Source organism: Ailuropoda melanoleuca, chromosome 3 (assembly GCF_002007445.2).
Source record: "Ailuropoda melanoleuca isolate Jingjing chromosome 3, ASM200744v2, whole genome shotgun sequence".
In the NCBI taxonomy this organism is placed as follows: domain Eukaryota; kingdom Metazoa; phylum Chordata; class Mammalia; order Carnivora; family Ursidae; genus Ailuropoda; species Ailuropoda melanoleuca.
The window spans coordinates 54,614,842-54,633,533 of NC_048220.1; the positions used below are offsets into that span (position 1 = coordinate 54,614,842).

General features: G+C 43.3%; 1 protein-coding gene across 1 annotated transcript in view; it reads left to right on the forward strand.

Annotated features, from left to right (window-relative positions):
- Positions 1-16,375, forward strand: part of CMYA5 (cardiomyopathy associated 5) — a 92,349-nt gene extending 75,974 nt beyond the window's left edge. The window contains exons 10-13 of the mRNA XM_034656429.1: positions 6,867-7,000; positions 8,228-8,327; positions 10,384-10,557; positions 15,431-16,375. Of these exons, the coding sequence (XP_034512320.1) occupies positions 6,867-7,000; positions 8,228-8,327; positions 10,384-10,557; positions 15,431-15,677 (655 nt within the window). The 3' untranslated portion in view covers positions 15,678-16,375. The remainder of the gene's footprint in view (positions 1-6,866; positions 7,001-8,227; positions 8,328-10,383; positions 10,558-15,430) is intronic.
- Positions 16,376-18,692: the final 2,317 nt, after the last annotated feature.

Sequence of the window (18,692 nt, forward strand, 5' to 3'; positions counted from 1 at the left end):
ATATGTTTTAGAACCATGTACTTCCTTTTCTGTGACTGCTCATTTCCTGTACCCATTTTTTTTCTTGTTGGACTATAGGGTTTTTTTTATTGATTTGTAGAAGCTCTTTGTTTTTTAAAGAACATTAGCCCTTATCTACAACATGAGTTGCAAATTTGTTTTGAAAATTTTTTGCCATGCGTATTGTTTTATTGATGTGTAGTTGACATACAATATTATATTAGTTCAGGTATATAACATAGTGATTCAACATTTATATACCTTATGAAGTGATCACAGTAAATCTAGCTGTCATCTGTTAGCATACAAAGTTATTACATACTATTAGCTACATTCCCTATATTGTACTTTGTATCCTCATGTCTCATTTATTTTATAACTAGAAGTTTATATCTTTTCATCCCCTTCCCCTATCTCACCCATTCCCCCCCCCCAACCTGGCAATCATCAGATTGTTCTCTGTGTTTGAGTCTATTTCTGTTTTGCTTTGTTTGCTTTTTTTTTTTTGAAATTGTATGGTATTTGTCTTTCTCTGTTTGACTTATTTCACTTAACAGTATACTATCTAGCTCTATCCATGTTGTAACAAATGGCAAGATCTCATTCCTTTTTATGGCTGAGTACTGTTCTAGTGTGAGATATATCTGTATCTAGGTCTGGATCTGTATAGAGATATATCTTACATCTTCTGTAATCCACTGATGGACACTTAGGTTGTTGCTATATTTTGGCTATTATAAATAATGCTACAGTGAACATGGGGGTACAGCTATCTTTTCAAGTTAGTGTTTTTGTTTTTCTTTGGATAAATACCCAGAAATGAAATTGCTGGATTGTATGGTTGCTCTGTTTTTAATTTTTTGAGGAAACACCATACTGTTTTCCACAGTGGCTACACCAATTTTGCATTCCCATCAATAGTGTAAGGGTTCCCCTTTCTCCACATCCTCACCAATGCTTGTTATTTCTTATCTTTTTGATACTAGCTATTCTGACAGGTGTGAGTAATAGCTCACTATGGTTTTGATTGACATCTTCCTGCTGATGAATGATGCTGCATGTGCCATGGATATTTTTAAATGTTAATTTAGTTGAATTTATCAATCTCTTCTTAAAATAGCTTTAATTTTTGTCTCATATTTAAAAATCCTCATTCTCTTATGTTTTTTGTGGTACCCAATGATTTCATTCTTAAAAACTAGATCTTTTGTCATCTGAAATTTACGTCAGTAGAAAGTGTGACATTAGTAATCCAACTTTTTTAGTATGGCTATCCAGCTGTCCTACTAAGAAAACCCATCATTTTCCCTTCTGATTTGAAATACTTCCGTTATTATACACTCAAGAGCTTGTGTTTGGCTCTATTCCTGATTTTTAGAATGTATAATCTGTTCTATTGATCCATCTATTTATGCCCCAGTGCCATGCAGTTTTCATTATCATAGCTTTATAATTTAGAATTCTTGGTAGGTTAGGTTACCCCTGCATGACATTTTTTTTTTTAAGATCTTATTTATTTATTTGAGAGAGAGAGTGAGAGAGCACACAAGTACAGAGGGGCAGACGGAGAGGGAGAAACGATCTGAAGTAGACTTTGCACTGAGCGCAGAGCCTGAGTCAGGGCTCCATTCCAAGACCAGGAGACTGTGACCTGAGCTGAAACCAAGAGTCGGATGCTTAACTGACTGAGCCACCCAGGCACCCCCTCACTTTTTTTTTTTAAAGATTTTATTTATTTATTAGACAGAGATAGAGACAGCCAGCGAGAGAGGGAACACAAGCAGGGGGAGTGGGAGAGGAAGAAGCAGGCTCATAGCAGAAGAGCCTGATGTGGGACTCGATCCCATAACGCCAGGATCACGCCCTGAGCCGAAGGCAGACACTTAAGCGCTGTGCCACACAGGCGCCCCCACTTTTTTTTTTTAAACCTCGTGTCTCTAACTCCAACTTATGGGAATGCTTTTAAGCATTACTTCATAAAGACCCTTTTCAGTTCCCATGTGAAATGATTCTTGCCCCACTGCATGGTTAGTTGTGTCAAACTTTTCAGTTTTGCCTTGCAAAAACTAAAGAATGAAAGGTCTCAAGCTACAAAAGCCTTCATAATATTGAGCAGACATTGCCTCCTGGTGGCTTCCACTCGTTAGCCTTCTGAAATAACAGAAGAGGGTAATGGTCTCATGAGTTCAGATTTCTTTTTTTTTTTTAATGATTTTTTATTATATTATGTTAGTCACCTTACAGTACATCCCCGGATTCCGATATAAAGTTCGATGCTCCATTAGTTGCGTATAACACCCGGTGTACCATGCAATACGTGTCCTCCTTACCACCCATCACCAGTCTATCCCATTCCCCCCACCCCCCTCCCCTCTAAAGTCTTCAGTTTGTTTCTCATAGTCCATAGTCTCTCATGTTTCATTCCCCCTTCTGATTACCCCCCCCTTTCTTTATCCCTTTCTTCCCCTACCAGTCATCCTAGTTCTTATGTTCCATAGATGAGAGAAATCATATAATTGTCTTTCTCTGCTTGACTTATTTCACTTAGCATTATCTGCTCCAGTGCCGTCCATGTTGCAGCAAATGTTGAGAATTCGTTCTTTCTTATAGCTGAGTAATATTCCATTGTATATATGGACCACAGCTTCTTAATCCAGTCATCTGTTGAAGGGCATCTCGGCTCCTTCCATGATTTGGCTATTGTGGACAATGCAGCTATGAACATTGGGGTGCATATGGCCCTTCTCTTTACTACGTCTGTATCTTTGGGGTAAACACCCAGTAGTGCAATGGCTGGGTCATAGGGTAGTTCAATTTTTAACTTTTTAAGGGACCTCCACACTGTTTTCCAGAGTGGCTGTACCAACTTGCATTCCCACCAACAATGTAGGAGGGATCCCCTTTCTCCACATCCTCTCCAACAATTGTTGTTTCTTGCCTTGTCTATCTTTGCCATTCTAACTGGCGTAAGGTGGTATCTCAGTGTGGTTTTGATTTGAATTTCCCTGATGGCTAATGATTTTGAACATTTTTTCATGTGTCTGTTAGCCATTTGTATGTCTTCATTGGAAAAGTGTCTGTTCATATCTTCTGCCCATTTTATGATTTGTTTATTTGTTTCTCGTGTATTGAGTTTGAGAAGTTCTTTGTAGATCTTGGATACCAGTCCTTTATCTGTGGTGTCCTTTGCAAATATATTCTCCCATTCCGTGGGCTGTCTCTTAGTTTTTTTGACTGTTTCCTTGGCTGTGCAGAAGCTCTTTATCCTGATAAAGTCCCATAAGTTCATTTTATCTTTTATTTCTCTTGCCTTTGGCGATGTGTCGTGAAAAAGGTTGCTCTGGCCGATGTCATAGAAGTTGTTGCCTATGTTCTCCTCTAGAATTTTGATGGATTCCTGTCTCACATTGAGGTCTTTCATCCATTTGGAGTTTATTTTTGTGTATGGTGTGAGAGAGTGGTCAAGTTTCATTCTTTTGCATGTAGCTGTCCAATTTTCCCAGCACCATTTATTGAAGAGACTGTCTTTTTTCCACCGGATGTTTTTTCCTGCTTTATCAAAGATTAGTTGCCCAAAGAGCCGAGGGTCCATTTCTGGGTTCTCTATTCTGTTCCATTGGTTTATGTGTCTGTTTTTGTGCCAGTACCGCTGTCTTTGTGATCACAGCTTTGTAGTACAGCTCGAAATCCGGCATTGTGATGCCCCCAGCTTTGTTTTTCCATGAGTTCAGATTTCTGAGGAGACAGTGGGTCTCCTTGAAATAGTTTCTGTCTGCTTTACAACACTGGAGTTTAACAAATATCCTTTGTCCTACCAATGGAGAGACAAGCAGGTTGAGAGTCTTTCAGAGGCCTGTTGGGCACAGAGCACTGGGCTTGTACTCTTACTGGTATGCTTATGCTCTACTGGCAATCAGCTACTTGCTGATGAGTCAGGGTTTCTAGATGCTTCCTTGCCCTTGTGTTCCTGGAAACTGCACATATAGAGCTGTCCCCTTCCACTGCACTGTGGCACTTGTAAGGAGAATTCCACACCTATGACCCAAAGTGACTCCATTTGAGTTACATGTCACATTCTTACTGTCTTTTGAATTTTACTCTTGGCTTAACCCTTCTAACATAGATCAGTCACATTACTGACAAGGCTAACATCCCTTCTTACCTAAGCACCAACAACGTGCTGGTGGTTCCATCTGTGGTGTCATCACTTACCTCATTTGGATATTTTTTGATTCTTAGTCCTACTGCAAACTATGCTTTGAATATGGTATGTGGATTCGGTTGCAGTTATGACATTTTTGTTTTTGAAATTAAAAAAATTATAATCTGTGGGGGCGCCTGGGTGGCTCAGTCAGTTAAGCACCTGCCTTTGGATGAGGTCATGATCTCGGAGTTCTGGGATCAAGCCCCGCATTGGGCTCCCTGCTCAGTGGAGAGACTGCATCTCCCTCTGCCCCTCCCCCAGCTCATGCTTGCTCACTCTCTCTCTCTCTCAAATAAATAAATAAAATCTTTAAAAAAATTATAATCTGTGGAAGAGTGCCACTCTTCAGATTCAAATTCCAAAATTTTTTAAGTTTTCATTTGGCTGAAAAGGAGGGAGAGCTAATATGAAGGCTTTTATGATATTCAAGTGAGGTCAGACAGTGGAAAGACATGGAAATAAATCATTTGTATGTGAGGTTTTTTGCTTTGCTCCTGGTGCTGGAGCATAAGATGGCAACTTGCCAGCAGTAAAACTCTAGTACATTTCATGTTACCTTCGTTCTCATCCTTGGTACTTTTATTTCACAGATTCAGTGAGTGCACTGTGCGTTCCGTCAAGTCAGCATGACCTGTTCACATACTGAAAGCAGGATCTGATCCCATATTTTGACTTCAATACCATGTAAACCTTTAGTCTTTGAATGAGTGATAAGACATAGGATGCAGTTGACTATATATATGGAATTCTTTCCTTGACAAACTTCATAAAACTGGAAAGCTAACACTTAACCCAAATCAGTATTTTTTGTATTTATCAACCTCGTCATGACAAAATGAAGCCAGCATGTTATATCCCTTCTCCGGAGCTGAAATTTCCTCACCTAGTCTTGCCACCCACCCCGCCCCGCCCAGCCAGGCTTCAGTGTAATAGGGCCTGGGCACGTGATAAGTGATTGATAGACATTTGTTTAATGGGTGAATGAAGTAAATTCAGTTCAGGCACAAGTATGCTTACAGAGACAATAATTTTATGGCTTATTATAATGAATGTACATTTAAACCATCTCTTTAGTCATCAATTCAAATAAGATAAGCAATACATCCACCCCAGAATGATATTGTAGGTATCAGTCGGGAATTACATTCTCATAGGACATGGTTTTTCATTAACTACCTGAAGCATAATTAGTTGTCACTGAACATGTGGCTCTATGATTCTGGCGCAGCTAAAGATAGTACTTGCTGAGGGCTTGGTCGGGTGGTAGGTTCTGAAATAACAACCAGAAATATTTGAGGAGTTTCTAGCCACCTCTTCCACACAGGACACTAACTAGCGCATGCGCAAATAGACCTGTTGCTCCCCGCCCCTACCCCCTTCTCTCTGAGGAACGCGCTGGGTGTTTTTTCACTTTTAGACATGGTGGGGGAGGGCACTGTGACTTTTCCGCTTTTAAAAACGTTTCAGTTTGTTTTCTCAATGATGCTTTTTCTTTTTTCTGATTCTCCATGGTTTCTCTAAGGCAGGTATCGAGAAGTGAAATAGTCAACAGAAGTAGGAGTAACCTGAAGAAAATCTTTGCATCTAACACTTTTGTAGTACCTTTGTTAATAACAAACACAAAGAAAAACGAAGACAAACAAGCAAACAAACGGATTAAAAAGCCCCTATCCTTCTGAGAATGGACAGGAAGGGTGTTGTACTGTTGTTCTTACTGACCATTATCAAGCGCACAGCTCCTGGGAACAGGGCCCCAGGCACTAACACTCAAGTTAGGAATTCTTTCATTAGTAAGGAGCCTACCTGCGATCTGCCCAAAGCCTCTCCAAATGGAGGCTGAAAAAATGAGCAGTTGTGTAATTTATGTGTATAAATGCTCTAGGCCATGATATCAAGCAGATAAAAGAGAATAGAAAAGAGGCACAAGACTACTGCAGTTCCCAGGCAAGTTCAGAGAGCTCCATCTTCAAACCCAACAAGTGTCTATGTGTTTAAATGGTTGGGCTGTGACAAGTCGCTGCCAGTTAGACACTACTACCAGCACTTTTATTTTAATATACATGGGAGATTGAGAAATAGCAACTTTGGAAATTTTATTTGGCAATTAGAACTCTCTTTTCTTGCTGGTATTAAGCTTGTCTTAAAAGATACTATCTTCTGTAGGGATCTTCTGTTTCTATAACTTTCGTGGCTTTTGTATGACGGCCATGTCCAAAATCATCACTCACCTGAAGTTTTCTGCTCTTCCCGATCTGCTAATTAGATAATTAGCATCCTTTGTATTATTGATTGCTGCAACATCATCTCAATTGAGAAGTAGCCCTCTTAGGCACAAGTTGATAAAGAAAATAACATATTCTTAGATACTCATTAACCACAGCATTCCTCTGTTTTCTGAATTAAAGAAAATGGTTTATTTCAAAGAGCATTCTGGAAGGCATACAGTGGACAAAAGTTGACAAAGGTAGAAGTGATTTGACAAAGTAGTCTTAGTGAACCATGACCATTTTGTAGAATTTGGCTTGCTAACTCAGTGGTAGCCAAAAGGGAAAAATAAGTTATTTGTCATTAATGAGAGATGTTCATTCACTACAAGATTGAAATATGATGAGTTGTTTAGCATGTGACCTTATATTTAAAATTATTTATCTTTTGTATTTAGATCATTCTCTGGAATTAAAGGACTCCAGCTGAAAGTTAACCTCCAACCCAATGACAATTACTTTTTCTACGTGAAGGCCATCAATGCATTTGGGGCAAGTGAGCAGAGTGAAGCTGTTCTCATTTCCACCAGAGGTACTTTCTCCTTCACACACATACAACTGTTTTCAAGCCTTTCCATTCCTTCCCTTCTACCACCTAGAGAAAACATTCTAGAGGGCCACTTCTTAAAGCCCCAAACTCTTGGCAGTGCTGAGTTCTCGGCATGAGGATCCAAGATGGGTCAAAGACAAAGATGTTTCTTTTTCTGGTTTAAGAGGTTTTCAACCTTGGCTACCCATTAGCAATCAGTCAGGGTACTTCAAAAATACTGATGCCCAGGTTCCACTCCTGGAGACCCTATTCTGATTAATCTGGAGATGGTCTCTGACATGTGTTTTTAACCACCCAGATGATTCTTGTTTGGCTCACAATGTGCTATAATTAGTGGGTATATTTTGAGTATATGTTAGGGATAGTGGGATGGGGATATTCTCATATTACACTATAAACTCCATGAACAAGCTTCAGTATTATTCTTCTGTTTATTTTTAATGCTTAGCACATGGTTTGTGCCAATTAATGTTTGTTGAATAAATGAATAAGTAACTTAAGGAAGCAATAAAGCTGTTCAGTGACATTCTGGAAAAAATTGCCAAATGATGCCAATAAAAAAAGTGCTTGGCTATTCTCAGTTATTATGAAAAGAAATGAGAAACGGAAAGGTGTTAATTATTTACCTTATTCTAGACCCAAAGATAGAAGATTGAGCATGGTACATTCAGTGATTTGCTTAACCAGCCAAAACTTGTGCACATGCCTTGTTTATGATGTGGTCGGGGCCAGCATGATGTTTAGGAGAGAAGACATGAGAGCTGCCTGCCCAGAAATATTTCCCCTGGTCCCAATATGGTGCCTGCACCTTCCACTGTTACAGCCGCTCCTTTAGCTTACACCAGTGCATCCTCCAACTTGCATGTGCACGTGAATCCCCAGAGGAGGTCGTTCAAGTGCAGATTCAGGTTGAGTAGGTCTGGCACGGGGCCGGAGATGCTGCATTCTAGGCAAGTTTCAGGGTGACGTATCTACGTCAAGAGAGAGCTCCTGTACCGGAGGTGAACAGCAGCCCCAGCCAGAGGCAAGCAGCCAGTGGCACTCACGCATGCCTTAGCGTGGATGAGATTTGCAGCCTGTGGCTCTGAAAACGCCAAACAGGGCGTTTTGATGTCAGGGGAGAGGGAGAGTAAGACCTGAAATGTGGTGCTTGACCCAGGGACAGCGCTTACCATTGTGGTGATGTTCTAATCCTCTTCCCTGCGGCAGGAACCCGATTTCTTCTGCTGAGAGAAACGGCTCATCCCGCTCTGCAGATTTCCTCCAATGGGACAGTGATCAGCTTCGCTGAGAGGAGGCGGCTGACAGAGTGAGTAGGAGGAGGCCCCTGGAGCTTCAGCAGTAGAGTCTTCTGATGGTGTCCCTCTGGTGTGGCCTGCCCTGAGCATCTGCTTGGTTTATGGCCACGCCTGGGAGTATGGTGTCGAGTATCAACACGATCACACCCAAAGGGTTCCGTCCCGGTTCAGCACCAGGGAAGAGGGGCCAATAGTTCGGAGTTGGAGCGAGGGTCACTATTTGTATTGCAAACACAGCCTTGGATGGTTTTGTTTAAAACAGAGCTGTTTTCAGGTGCCATCTCTGGTTTAACGAAAACAAAGAGTCCAGGCTAATTCTTCTTTTATTTTCAAGCAAACCAGGTTTGTGTACAGCCACTTGAAAAGGAATACAGGAGAATGACATGGTTCTGGCCCCATGTCGGACTTTCAGATTTTCGGACTTTCTTGTCCCTCCCCGCCTGGTAGCTCCCCACCAAAAAAGACCTTTAAAGAGCCAAAAGCTGAGGGCACTGTGGGGAGAGGGCTCTGCAATTTGCCAGCAGTCTGTCAGGGTCATTTCGAGGGTCAGAACGATCGCAGGGGAGAAAACAGGTGGAAAGCTTTGGAAGAGTGGAACCCATATGAGCTGCCTGTCGGCGCCGCGGTGCCCCAGTGTGGCTGCCCAGAAGCCCCCAGTACTGTGCTGAATTGCACGCTTCTCCTCTCGGGTTGCTCTTCCCCTGTGTGTGGCCCAGCTCAGAGACTACACCTGCTCCGGGAAGTCTTCCCCGGGCCCTGGTGCCCTTTGATCTTTTCCGTGAAAAGTTCTGAGCATACCTGGAGTCATTTGTCAGCCACTCCGCCTTGCCTTCTGCATCTTTGAATCCCCTGAAACTAGTATGGGGCCTGGGACGTGGTAGGTGCCAAAAAATATACAAATAAGTGAATTCAGGGGGGAAAAAGATTTAAGAAACAGATTGGGCTTTTCTGTCTTTTTCTGATTTTTTGAAAAAATCAAAAAGAAAAGAAATAGACTGGAAGTTGGTAAGAGTTCATAGATGGTAACTGATGATAACTGTAATGTATTTCATACAATTTTATTTATTAGTAACCCAAAAATTAGCTCATAAATATCAGGCAGCTGGGCTGTGCTCAGGGAGCAAGGGGCTGCCAGTATCCACCTCTTTGGAAGGAGGTTATTGGGTAACGATACGAGAAAGTGAAATACATTCCTTTGCATTAATCATTTTCTCATCTGTTAAAAAGGAGAAGGTGCTGACTATTAACACTGCTTAAATTAAAAATGCTTCCTTGCTGTCTCAGCTGTTTCAAAGCAGAATTGAGCAATTCATGCAATCAAGGTCACCCATCCGCAGTCCAAAGTGCTTGTGTTCATTTCATGGTGACTGTTCTAAAAATAGCTAAGGTGAGACAAAAGGAGACCTTTCAACAACTTCTCAGGTGCACCTACTACAATCTGAAGAGGTCAGAGTCCCAAAGACTGTTGACCACAGCTTCTACCAAGCACACTCATCACACCTGCTTAGGTCTACGCTCTGCTCTGGCCTCACGGGCTGTCTTGCCGCTCAAGAGCTGCCCCTTGTTCGGTCTCCGCGCCCAGTAAGGTCGGCAAACATGGGAACTCGATGGTAAAGAAGATTCTGGAGACTCCTCCGCCTCCTCCTCCCCCTCCTCCCTATCTTCAAGTTTTGGAAAAAAACTTCCCAAGTTATGTTCTTGTGGAACTCCCCACCTGCCTCCCTCATATTTCCTCACTCCCCTTGAAAACAGAGATGGTGCCATTTCTTTTTTCTCCCGCAATTATTCTGGTGATTTCCGGGTTCTTAGCTCCCTCAAGAGCCGCAGTGCACTAGACATGCATGTTGTACGTGCCAGTGGAAATATGTCAAATGCATGTTGAGAGTTTGTGGAAATCTGTGGTGCTCAGGTCAAAGTTGGGGGCACAATGAACAACGAATGTCCTTAGTCAAATGCCAGCTGTTTCTAAGGATAGAGTCCTGCCTCAACTGTGTGTGACCTTGTGAATGTTGATGTTGATGAGCTAAAAGCTAAAGCCAGGCTTGACTTCATCCACTTTGTCCGCAGAATCCCATCAGTGCTGGGTGAGGAGCTGCCTGCCTGTGGCCAGCATTACTGGGAAACCACAGTCACAGACTGCCCGGCTTACCGACTTGGCATCTGCTCCCACTCGGCGGTGCAGGCTGGTGCCCTGGGACAAGGGGACACTTCATGGTACATGCACTGTTCTGGGCCACAGAGGTAAGCTGGAGCCCTGCCCTCCCTTCTTTGTCAAAGGGTTGTGAGTTGATGTGTAGGTGGAGGTCCCTGAGGCACCTGGCAAATAGAATGCTACCTCCTTGCCCAGGTCTGAGCCAATAAAGAAAGAAAACAAAAGCGTCAAATATATGAAGACTCAGCTATTACTCTGATCACTGAGGAAGCCAATTTTAGTGAGTGTGGTTCGTACCTGAGAGAAAGGAGTTTCCTTTTTCTTTTCTTTTTTTCTTTTTTTTTTTAAGATTGATTTATTTATTAAAGAGAGTGCGTGCCTGGGAGCAATGGCAGAGGCAGAGGGAGAGAGAAGCGAGCAGACTCTTAACTGAGTGTGGAGCCTGACTCGGGGCTCAATCTCATGACCCTGAGACCATGACCTGAGCCAGAACCAAGGGATGAATGCTTAACCACCTGAGCCACCCAGGCGCCCTGAGAAAGGAAGTTTCTTATGTTGAACCCTATGAATAGACTTGTACCCACCCAGAGCCTGGGCCAGACCAGCTTCTGCACCCCTGCAGGGCAGAGTTGGTTTCTGGAGAAACAAAGAAGGATAGGTGTTTCAGCGGGAAGCTCATACTGCAGAGATAGGAAAAAGGAAGGAACCTCCAGGCCATGGGTGGCCAAGTTTTCCTTCTAAACTCACCTCAGAGTGAGGGAAGGGACAAGGGTAATACTGAAGAGCTCCCTCCACAGAGTAATCAACAGGAGTGAGAAAAGAAGTGGGTCTCCAATACCTTGCCCTCATTGGTTTATATCAGGAATTGACAAACTATAGCCCACAGGCCAAATATGACCACTGCCTGTTTTGTAAAATTTTATTGATAGTTTTATTGGAATACAGTCTTGCTCATTTGTTTACATATAGTCTGTGGCTGCTTTTGCACTACCGTGGTGGGGCTGACTAGTGGTAACAGAGCCCAAATGACCCCCAAAGCCTAAAATATTTACTATCTGCCCCTTTACAGAAAAAGGCTGCTAACTGTATTAGTAGTTTAGTTGGTTAATTGAAGAAACCATGACCTACCTGTGTTAGTCTCAGAGAGATAAGGCAAGAATGGGATGATCTGAATATGCTCACAGGGTGGTGTTTATTAGAAACTGAACTAGTCCTGGCCCCATCCTTGACTAGCCTCCGATGGGCTCCTCATCGGAAGTTCAGTGAATCCTTTGAGCATGCCTGGTAGGCCTCGTCTATCTTGTCAGGGGACAGTGGCACCTGGCTGCTACATTTTTGGGTTGTGAGGATCACATAAAGTCAGGTGCAGGGAAGAGTCTTGAAATTATTAAGTATCATAACAATGTGAGGCATTATTCAAATGTAATGTTTTAAAAAGAAAGTCTTCGGTGCTTACAAGTTCCCAGAAAAGGGCCCACAGATTGGGATTTTGCATATCTCTGGCTGCACATTTCTCCCCGCATCCTACTTGACACAGTTTGATTTTCTGACATGGTTCATAAGGACACTACCTCCCAGAGCTATTTAAAGTCACATTTCATCAAGTCAGAGCAATTATGATAATTGATGTTCATTGCTGCGCAATGCTTAAGGACCTAGCCCCTGCCCAGAGTTGAAAATCTCTCAACCCTAGAATTTATAATGAATAGATTTAGAGCTGGAGCTAGCTATAGATTTCAAGAAAATTTCCCTAGACACTTGAACCTTTAAAACCCCCAAACCAAAGACTAGCCTCCAGTAACAAATTCCTGGACTCTAGAAAACAGACTTATATCTTGTCAACAGGTTCAACAAGCTTGGTCTTTCTGGCCCAGAGTAGGCCCGGTGGATTCAGGGAGGAAGAGCGTGACCACCTGTGTGCTCACAGCACAGAGACATCAGGCCTCAAGTGCCTTCACTGCATGTTTCAAATAGAGCACTCCTGGCTTTAGGCACTGTGAGAGCCCCTATGGCAGACCCCCCTACCCTGCCCCAGTGTTTCACTTTTCTGGCTTCATGATTTTATTTTTTTATTATTATTTTATTATTATTATTTTAAAAAAGATTTTATTTATTTATTTGACAGAGAGAGAGAGACAGCCAGTGAGAGAGGGAACACAAGCAGGGGGAGTAGGAGAAGGAAGAAGCAGGCTCCCAGCAGAGGAGCCTGATGTGGGGCTCGATCCCATAACGCCAGGATCACGCCCTGAGCCAAAGGCAGACGCTTAACAACTGAGCCACCCGGGCGCCCCTGGCTTCATGATTTTAAACCGAACTGTATTACTCTTGACTCTACTCATAGAACCCAAGCTTTAAGATGTCACAGTCGGAAAGGAGAAATGGAGAGAGTCTGAGGACAGAGTTGATTGGACTTCTTCCTGTCCACCCCTAAACTTCCTCCCCTCGTTCACAGCCTCCTCACCTCCTGTACCAGGTCCACCCCAGCCACCATGCCTGTACCCTCTAGGGGAAGGTCTGCACCCACCCCATGCTATCCTGTGTGTTACAACTGGCAGATTTTTCTAGAACATCGTTTTCATCACGTCCCTTCCTTTTTTGCTCAAAAATCTACAAACATCTACAGTGATGTCAGCACTCAGGTGGGACCGGTAAAAGAGAGGAATCCAGGACTAATGTGATCAGGAAGAGGGATGAGGAGCCCTGAGGGGAGTAGCCACCAGAGCCCAAAGGGGTCTGGACTCCGTCTGGGCCAGTAATGAGATTCACGGGAGTGGGGCCACCTGGGCCTGGGGACCCCAGGACAGCAGTTCCAGGGTCACACAGGAATCCACAGTCAGGCTTCTGGATGATCTCTGAAAAGACACTGACAGTCCCAGGAAGGGGCAGGCAAAAGCGGGGCAGGGAGTCTGGCCCCAGGCAGACAGACTTGGTTTCAAGCCAGAGTGCAGGTTGGAGAAGGAACTGATTTGTTGGATAGGAAATGGAGGCAGATGTAGGCAGGACGATTCCAGGCCCTGCAGAACTGGTGGAGCCGAGGCTTTGAGGAATGTCTCTCCCTCCTTGGCCTCCACGGTGGGGATTGGCTCAGGGACTGACTGGGGCTGGGCCTGTGAGCACCGGAGACCTTATAGGCTGGGCTGGGGAAGTGGCTCGTTCGGGCATTCCGGATCCTCTGGACCAGTGCTGTGCAATCAAACATTCCTTGAAGATAGAAAAATGGTGTCACAGGTGGCTATCGAACACTTGAAATGTGGCTAGTAGGACTGAAGAGCTGGACACTGAATTGTATGTAATTTTAATTCGTTTGAATGGAAGTGGCCACATGTGGCTAGTGGCAACTGTGATGGAAGGGGCAGGTCTAGGTCCTGGCCCTTGACCTACCTATTCACGTCATGGCCTCACAGTCACTCCATGTCCTCTCCAAACCTTCAGGCAGTGGTGATGTTCTCCATGATCTAGGAGCCTGCTCATTCTGCCACCCTGTCCTTGCTCCTGCTGCCCCTGCTGGCTGGATCTCCCTCTCCCTCTTTCCCACCTATCCAGTTCCAATCTGTTCCTTGTGGCTGCGTATGAGCCCCTCTGCTCCCAAAGCCTCCCATAAGCACCCAGCCTACACCACTATCCCCTGAAGCTGCCACCTTTGTGTTCTGTGCTGTCAGACCTCTCGTTAGCACGGCATCGAAAAGGTCCTTTGTCATTGTGCGGGCCGTGCTTGCTTTCCAATCCCCCTGAGCCTCTGCCCTATCACACGGGCTTTTATTCTGCAGTGCTGCTGCCAACTTGCCATTCCCTAACACACCTGTATTCAAGCCTCTGGGCCTTAAAGACTGACATCATAGGCCTTACAGGCCCTCGGCTCTCTCAGCCAGGCCAGGGGCATTCACTTGCCCAGAGGCTAAAGGCTCCGCCAGCCCCAGTGCTGCTGTGCTTCCAACCCTCAGACTCACCGTCCTCACAGACCTTTCCCTCACCTCCTCTGTCTTTCATTTCTCCCCTTCCTTGCTTTCAGGGCCCCAGCCTCTGTTTCTCAGACTGCGAGGAGAAAACACCAAACTTACGTTATTTTTTGCACAGAGCAATTTAGCTTCTTCTGTTCCGCAATTTCCCCTTCCCAGCCTGGCCTCAAACCTTTCCTTCCACAACCACACAGGTCCTTTAAATGTGTTCATAAACACTTTTCCAGTCTGTGCCCACATTTAAGCGATCAACAGTGCTTTCCTCCCTGGTCAGGAGGGCCTGGGTTCCCCAAGGGCAAGGATAGGGCTCTGTGGTCCTTCATATCCCCCCCAGGAGCCTAAGAAAGTGTCGGGCTCACAGATACACCTGATGAATACTCGTTGAGTCCAATTTATTTGAATTGAAGAGAGAGATGACAGGCCAGACCCCTGGGCTACAGGGCTGCAAAAAACATTCAGAAGATGAAGAGGAAAGTCGGTTCAGGGTAGGGGGAACCTCTACAAAGGAGGAAGTTGGGCAAAAATAATGAACCATTTTTTAAAACTTCATAAAGGCCTTTATGTAAGTTACTTATAAATTTTTAAGCTATAAAATTAATACATTTTATGGAAGGCAAGCCTGTAGGACTTTTTACAATACATGGCAGCCTCAGAGGAGTTTTATTCAAGAGAATGACACACCATGAATGCGGTAGTTAAAACATGTGGGCAGCTGGGAAAGAATTAGAATGTTGAGAAAAATCACAAGGGAGGCATATGCTGGTTATTCTGGGACCGCCTCCTAATGTAGAAGGAGCAAAATTATTAAAAATGCCCGTCTGTTGGGATGAGCTATGCATTTTAGCATCGAGGAGGGATCTGGTTAAGGATCTGGGACAACGCAATTGCAGCTCATTGTTGTAAAGTGAAATGAATAACTGAAAAATTGGGTATCTCTAAGTGATTTTCTTCACCATGGCCTTTCAAGATGTCCAGTGTTGAATTTCCCCATTCTACTTCATTTCAGATATACGTTCTTCTACAGCGGCATTGTGAGCGACGTCCACGTGACCGAGCGTCCCGCCAGGGTGGGCGTTCTGTTGGACTACAACAACCAGAGGCTTCTCTTCATTAATGCTGAAAGCGGACAGTTGCTCTCCATCATTAGGCACAGGTTCAGTGAGGGCGTTCACCCCGCCTTTGCCCTGGAGAAACCTGGAAAATGTACTTTGCACCTGGGAATTGAGCCCCCAGATTCTGCAAGGCACAAGTGATCGTTGGCTTTCAGAGTTTGCAAGAGCAGTCATCCACATTTTGGGGGTCTGTTGTTCTTTCCCTTGGGTGCTGTGTATTATTCAAAACCTCTCCCACACATTTCATGCTAATGAGAGCTGCACACACAGTGCTCAGCACGTGAACAAAACCACCAAGGAAACCTTGGCTTTCTAGGTAGCGTGTGAGTAAAGAGGATGGAAAAACAGCCTCTGCCCTTTGCTTTCTATATGTTTGAGTGCCTCCCTAAATTGAAAGGATTTATACCTGACTTGGGAACCAAAACAGAGAAGTGGTCTTCCACCTGTTGTACGGGCAAAAGAAATCCTTGGATGGACAGGTCTGAGAGAGGGGAAGGTTGTGTTAGCCCTACATCTCTGACAAGAATCATTGGCTTTTTTCCTAAGAGAGGGTCGCCTCACTTCCCTAAAGAATGATGTTTTCTAATCACTAGAGAAGGTATTTTAACTGTTCTAAGTTGATAACAAACTCTTTTGTAATAATATGTGCCGTATTACACGAGTCTGTTTTCCCTGAAATTTTAAATGTAGACAAGTGCTAGGTATTAGAAATTTCCATTTTGTTAAATAAATGCTTAGAGTCTATAAAACAAAACATGCTATATATGAACTTATTATATGTAACTTACATGCTGGCATCTGTGGACTGGGGCACACGGCAGAGTAAATGACCATGATACTTGAGTGGTTTGCACTACGACTAATTTTCACATAAGAATTTTACATGTATCTTTTAAAAATCCAAACACTTTTATCCCATAGTTACAGTCAACTATAGGAAGCTGGGAATCTCTTTTTGCCAAAACGAAATGGTTGGTCATTTTTAGATTCTATATTGAAATCTCTCGCAATCTTCCTAAAATATGTGTGCAAAGTTGATAAATCTAGAAGGCATTTTGAGATGATTGCTCTTGTTTTCTAGGATATAAATATTTTGATCTTACTTATAGATTTTTTAACATTATGAATTCATTTATTTCTTTTCATGAATCAAGAAATAATATCCTACTTTTGAAACCTCTTTCTAACTCCTATTGATTAACAGCTGGAAGATCCAACCTGGGTCTGTAACTGCCTTGGTAGGGTCCCTTCAAAGCTATCACAGCTCTGCTTTAAAATGAGAGCAGCTACTGGCAAGGTAGATACTTAGTGAAATGGGTAATTTTACTGCTTTGTTGAGGATGTTATCTTCACTTTTGTCAAGTCTTGAAAGTGTTGCCCTTAGGTTCTGAGTCATCAGCAACCCATGGCCATTATTACTTTTTCAGTGAGAATGTCATGTAATTAAAAACAGGAACAGTAGTAACAAGCATATGAATTTTAGAATTTGTCTCAGTTTGGGTTCCTTCAAAAGTAGACCTGGAGATGGAGATTTAATACTCATTGTTTGTACAGGAAGTGATTCTGGGAAGGACACTGGAGGAAGTGGGAAAAATAAGACAGGAAGGGGGAAGAGCCAATAAAGGACATGTTTTATGAGTGGATTATTACCACTGTGAGCAAGTAAAGTTCACTGGTGTAGGGGACAGCCTGGAAACCACTCAGAATGTGCTAGAAGCTGACATTTGGACCACTCTGTCCAACCCCTGTTGATTGAGGATTGCCCCAGGGGGCATTAAGTTCTCATCCCTCACTTTTCCAGGTTGTGTTCCTTGCAAACGCCTGTGGTCCTCAGAAAGCCTTCAGAAAAAGGAAATGAGAAAGAAAGGCACGTGACACAGAGTTGTCAGTGGACAGCTGCCCAATGCACCTGTACTCAAGTGAGCTGGGGGTGAGTTGGAGATAAATGGAGCAGGGTACCAGCAGCATCTGCCATCAAGTTGGAAGCAGCTCTGCTATTAAGGGGAAGAACTAAGTTTGAATTAGAGCTAAGTTTGAAAGGAGCTGGGTTCAGCTCTTTCTAGTGATAACTTTGGGTAACTCAGATTTTTTAGTGGTGCCTTTCTCTTGGGATAATTGTAAACATCAGGTTAAATAAGCATGTGAAATGTTACAGCATTTTGTAGTTTATAAAACATCCAGACAATGGACTCAGGAGATCCTATAAGTCCAGCCTATTGAATGGTCCTCTTATCTCGGAGTCCATGGCAAGTTCATGGTGGAGGATAGGACTCTGGAGTCAGGAGATCCATGTTTCACCTGACTTTATCTGTTGACTGATAGATTTGCTGGTTGATTTCTAGGGAATTATTCCAGTAGAGACAAGCAAAGTGATGATAATGTTTTTTTCCTTACATCCTCAAGCAATTCTTTCCTCCTTGGCCCTTCTCCTGAGTCCATTTCTCCTTCTTGTCCTTCCTCCTCACATAACACAAAACCTCAGAGGGAGGAAAGGAGGTCAGCAAATTTTGTCAAAATTGTTCCTCTGGAAATCTGTCAGTGGTTCTTATTAGTTTAATAACATGTATAGCACATACATGATCTCTTTTAATCTTTATCAGAACCTTGCATATTAAAAATCGTTGCCATTTTATAGATGAGGAAACCAGTCTCAGAGCAGATAAATAACTAGTTCACATGCACAACCAGCAGGTGGCAGAGTGTGGATTTAGATGTAGCACAATTCCTCACCCAGGAGAATAAAATGATGTTTCATTTTGTATCACAGATTAGTTTTTCCATATATTTGTGATGTGTGAAAATTACATGTGTGGGTATATACATACACACTCTCTCCCCCACACATGTACATAAACATATGCATGCATACATTCATACATACCTATTTTCTTCCCTCCTGAACTGACTTCCTTCCCAAGCATCCGTGTTGTTGTTGATGCTGTCTTGGGTTTACTTTTGATTCTTTCTTCAGTACCAATGACCTTAATTAGGATTCAAAAAAGTCAATAACATTTGGTTTATGAAGAAAAGACTTTAGTACATGAAACCACAGCGTTTCCTCTGAGAGGTAGAGGGTCAAAATAAAGGCGTTTGTGGGGAAATGGAGAAGAAATGAGGATTAGTACTATGATCTTTCTCTGTTTACATACACACCTG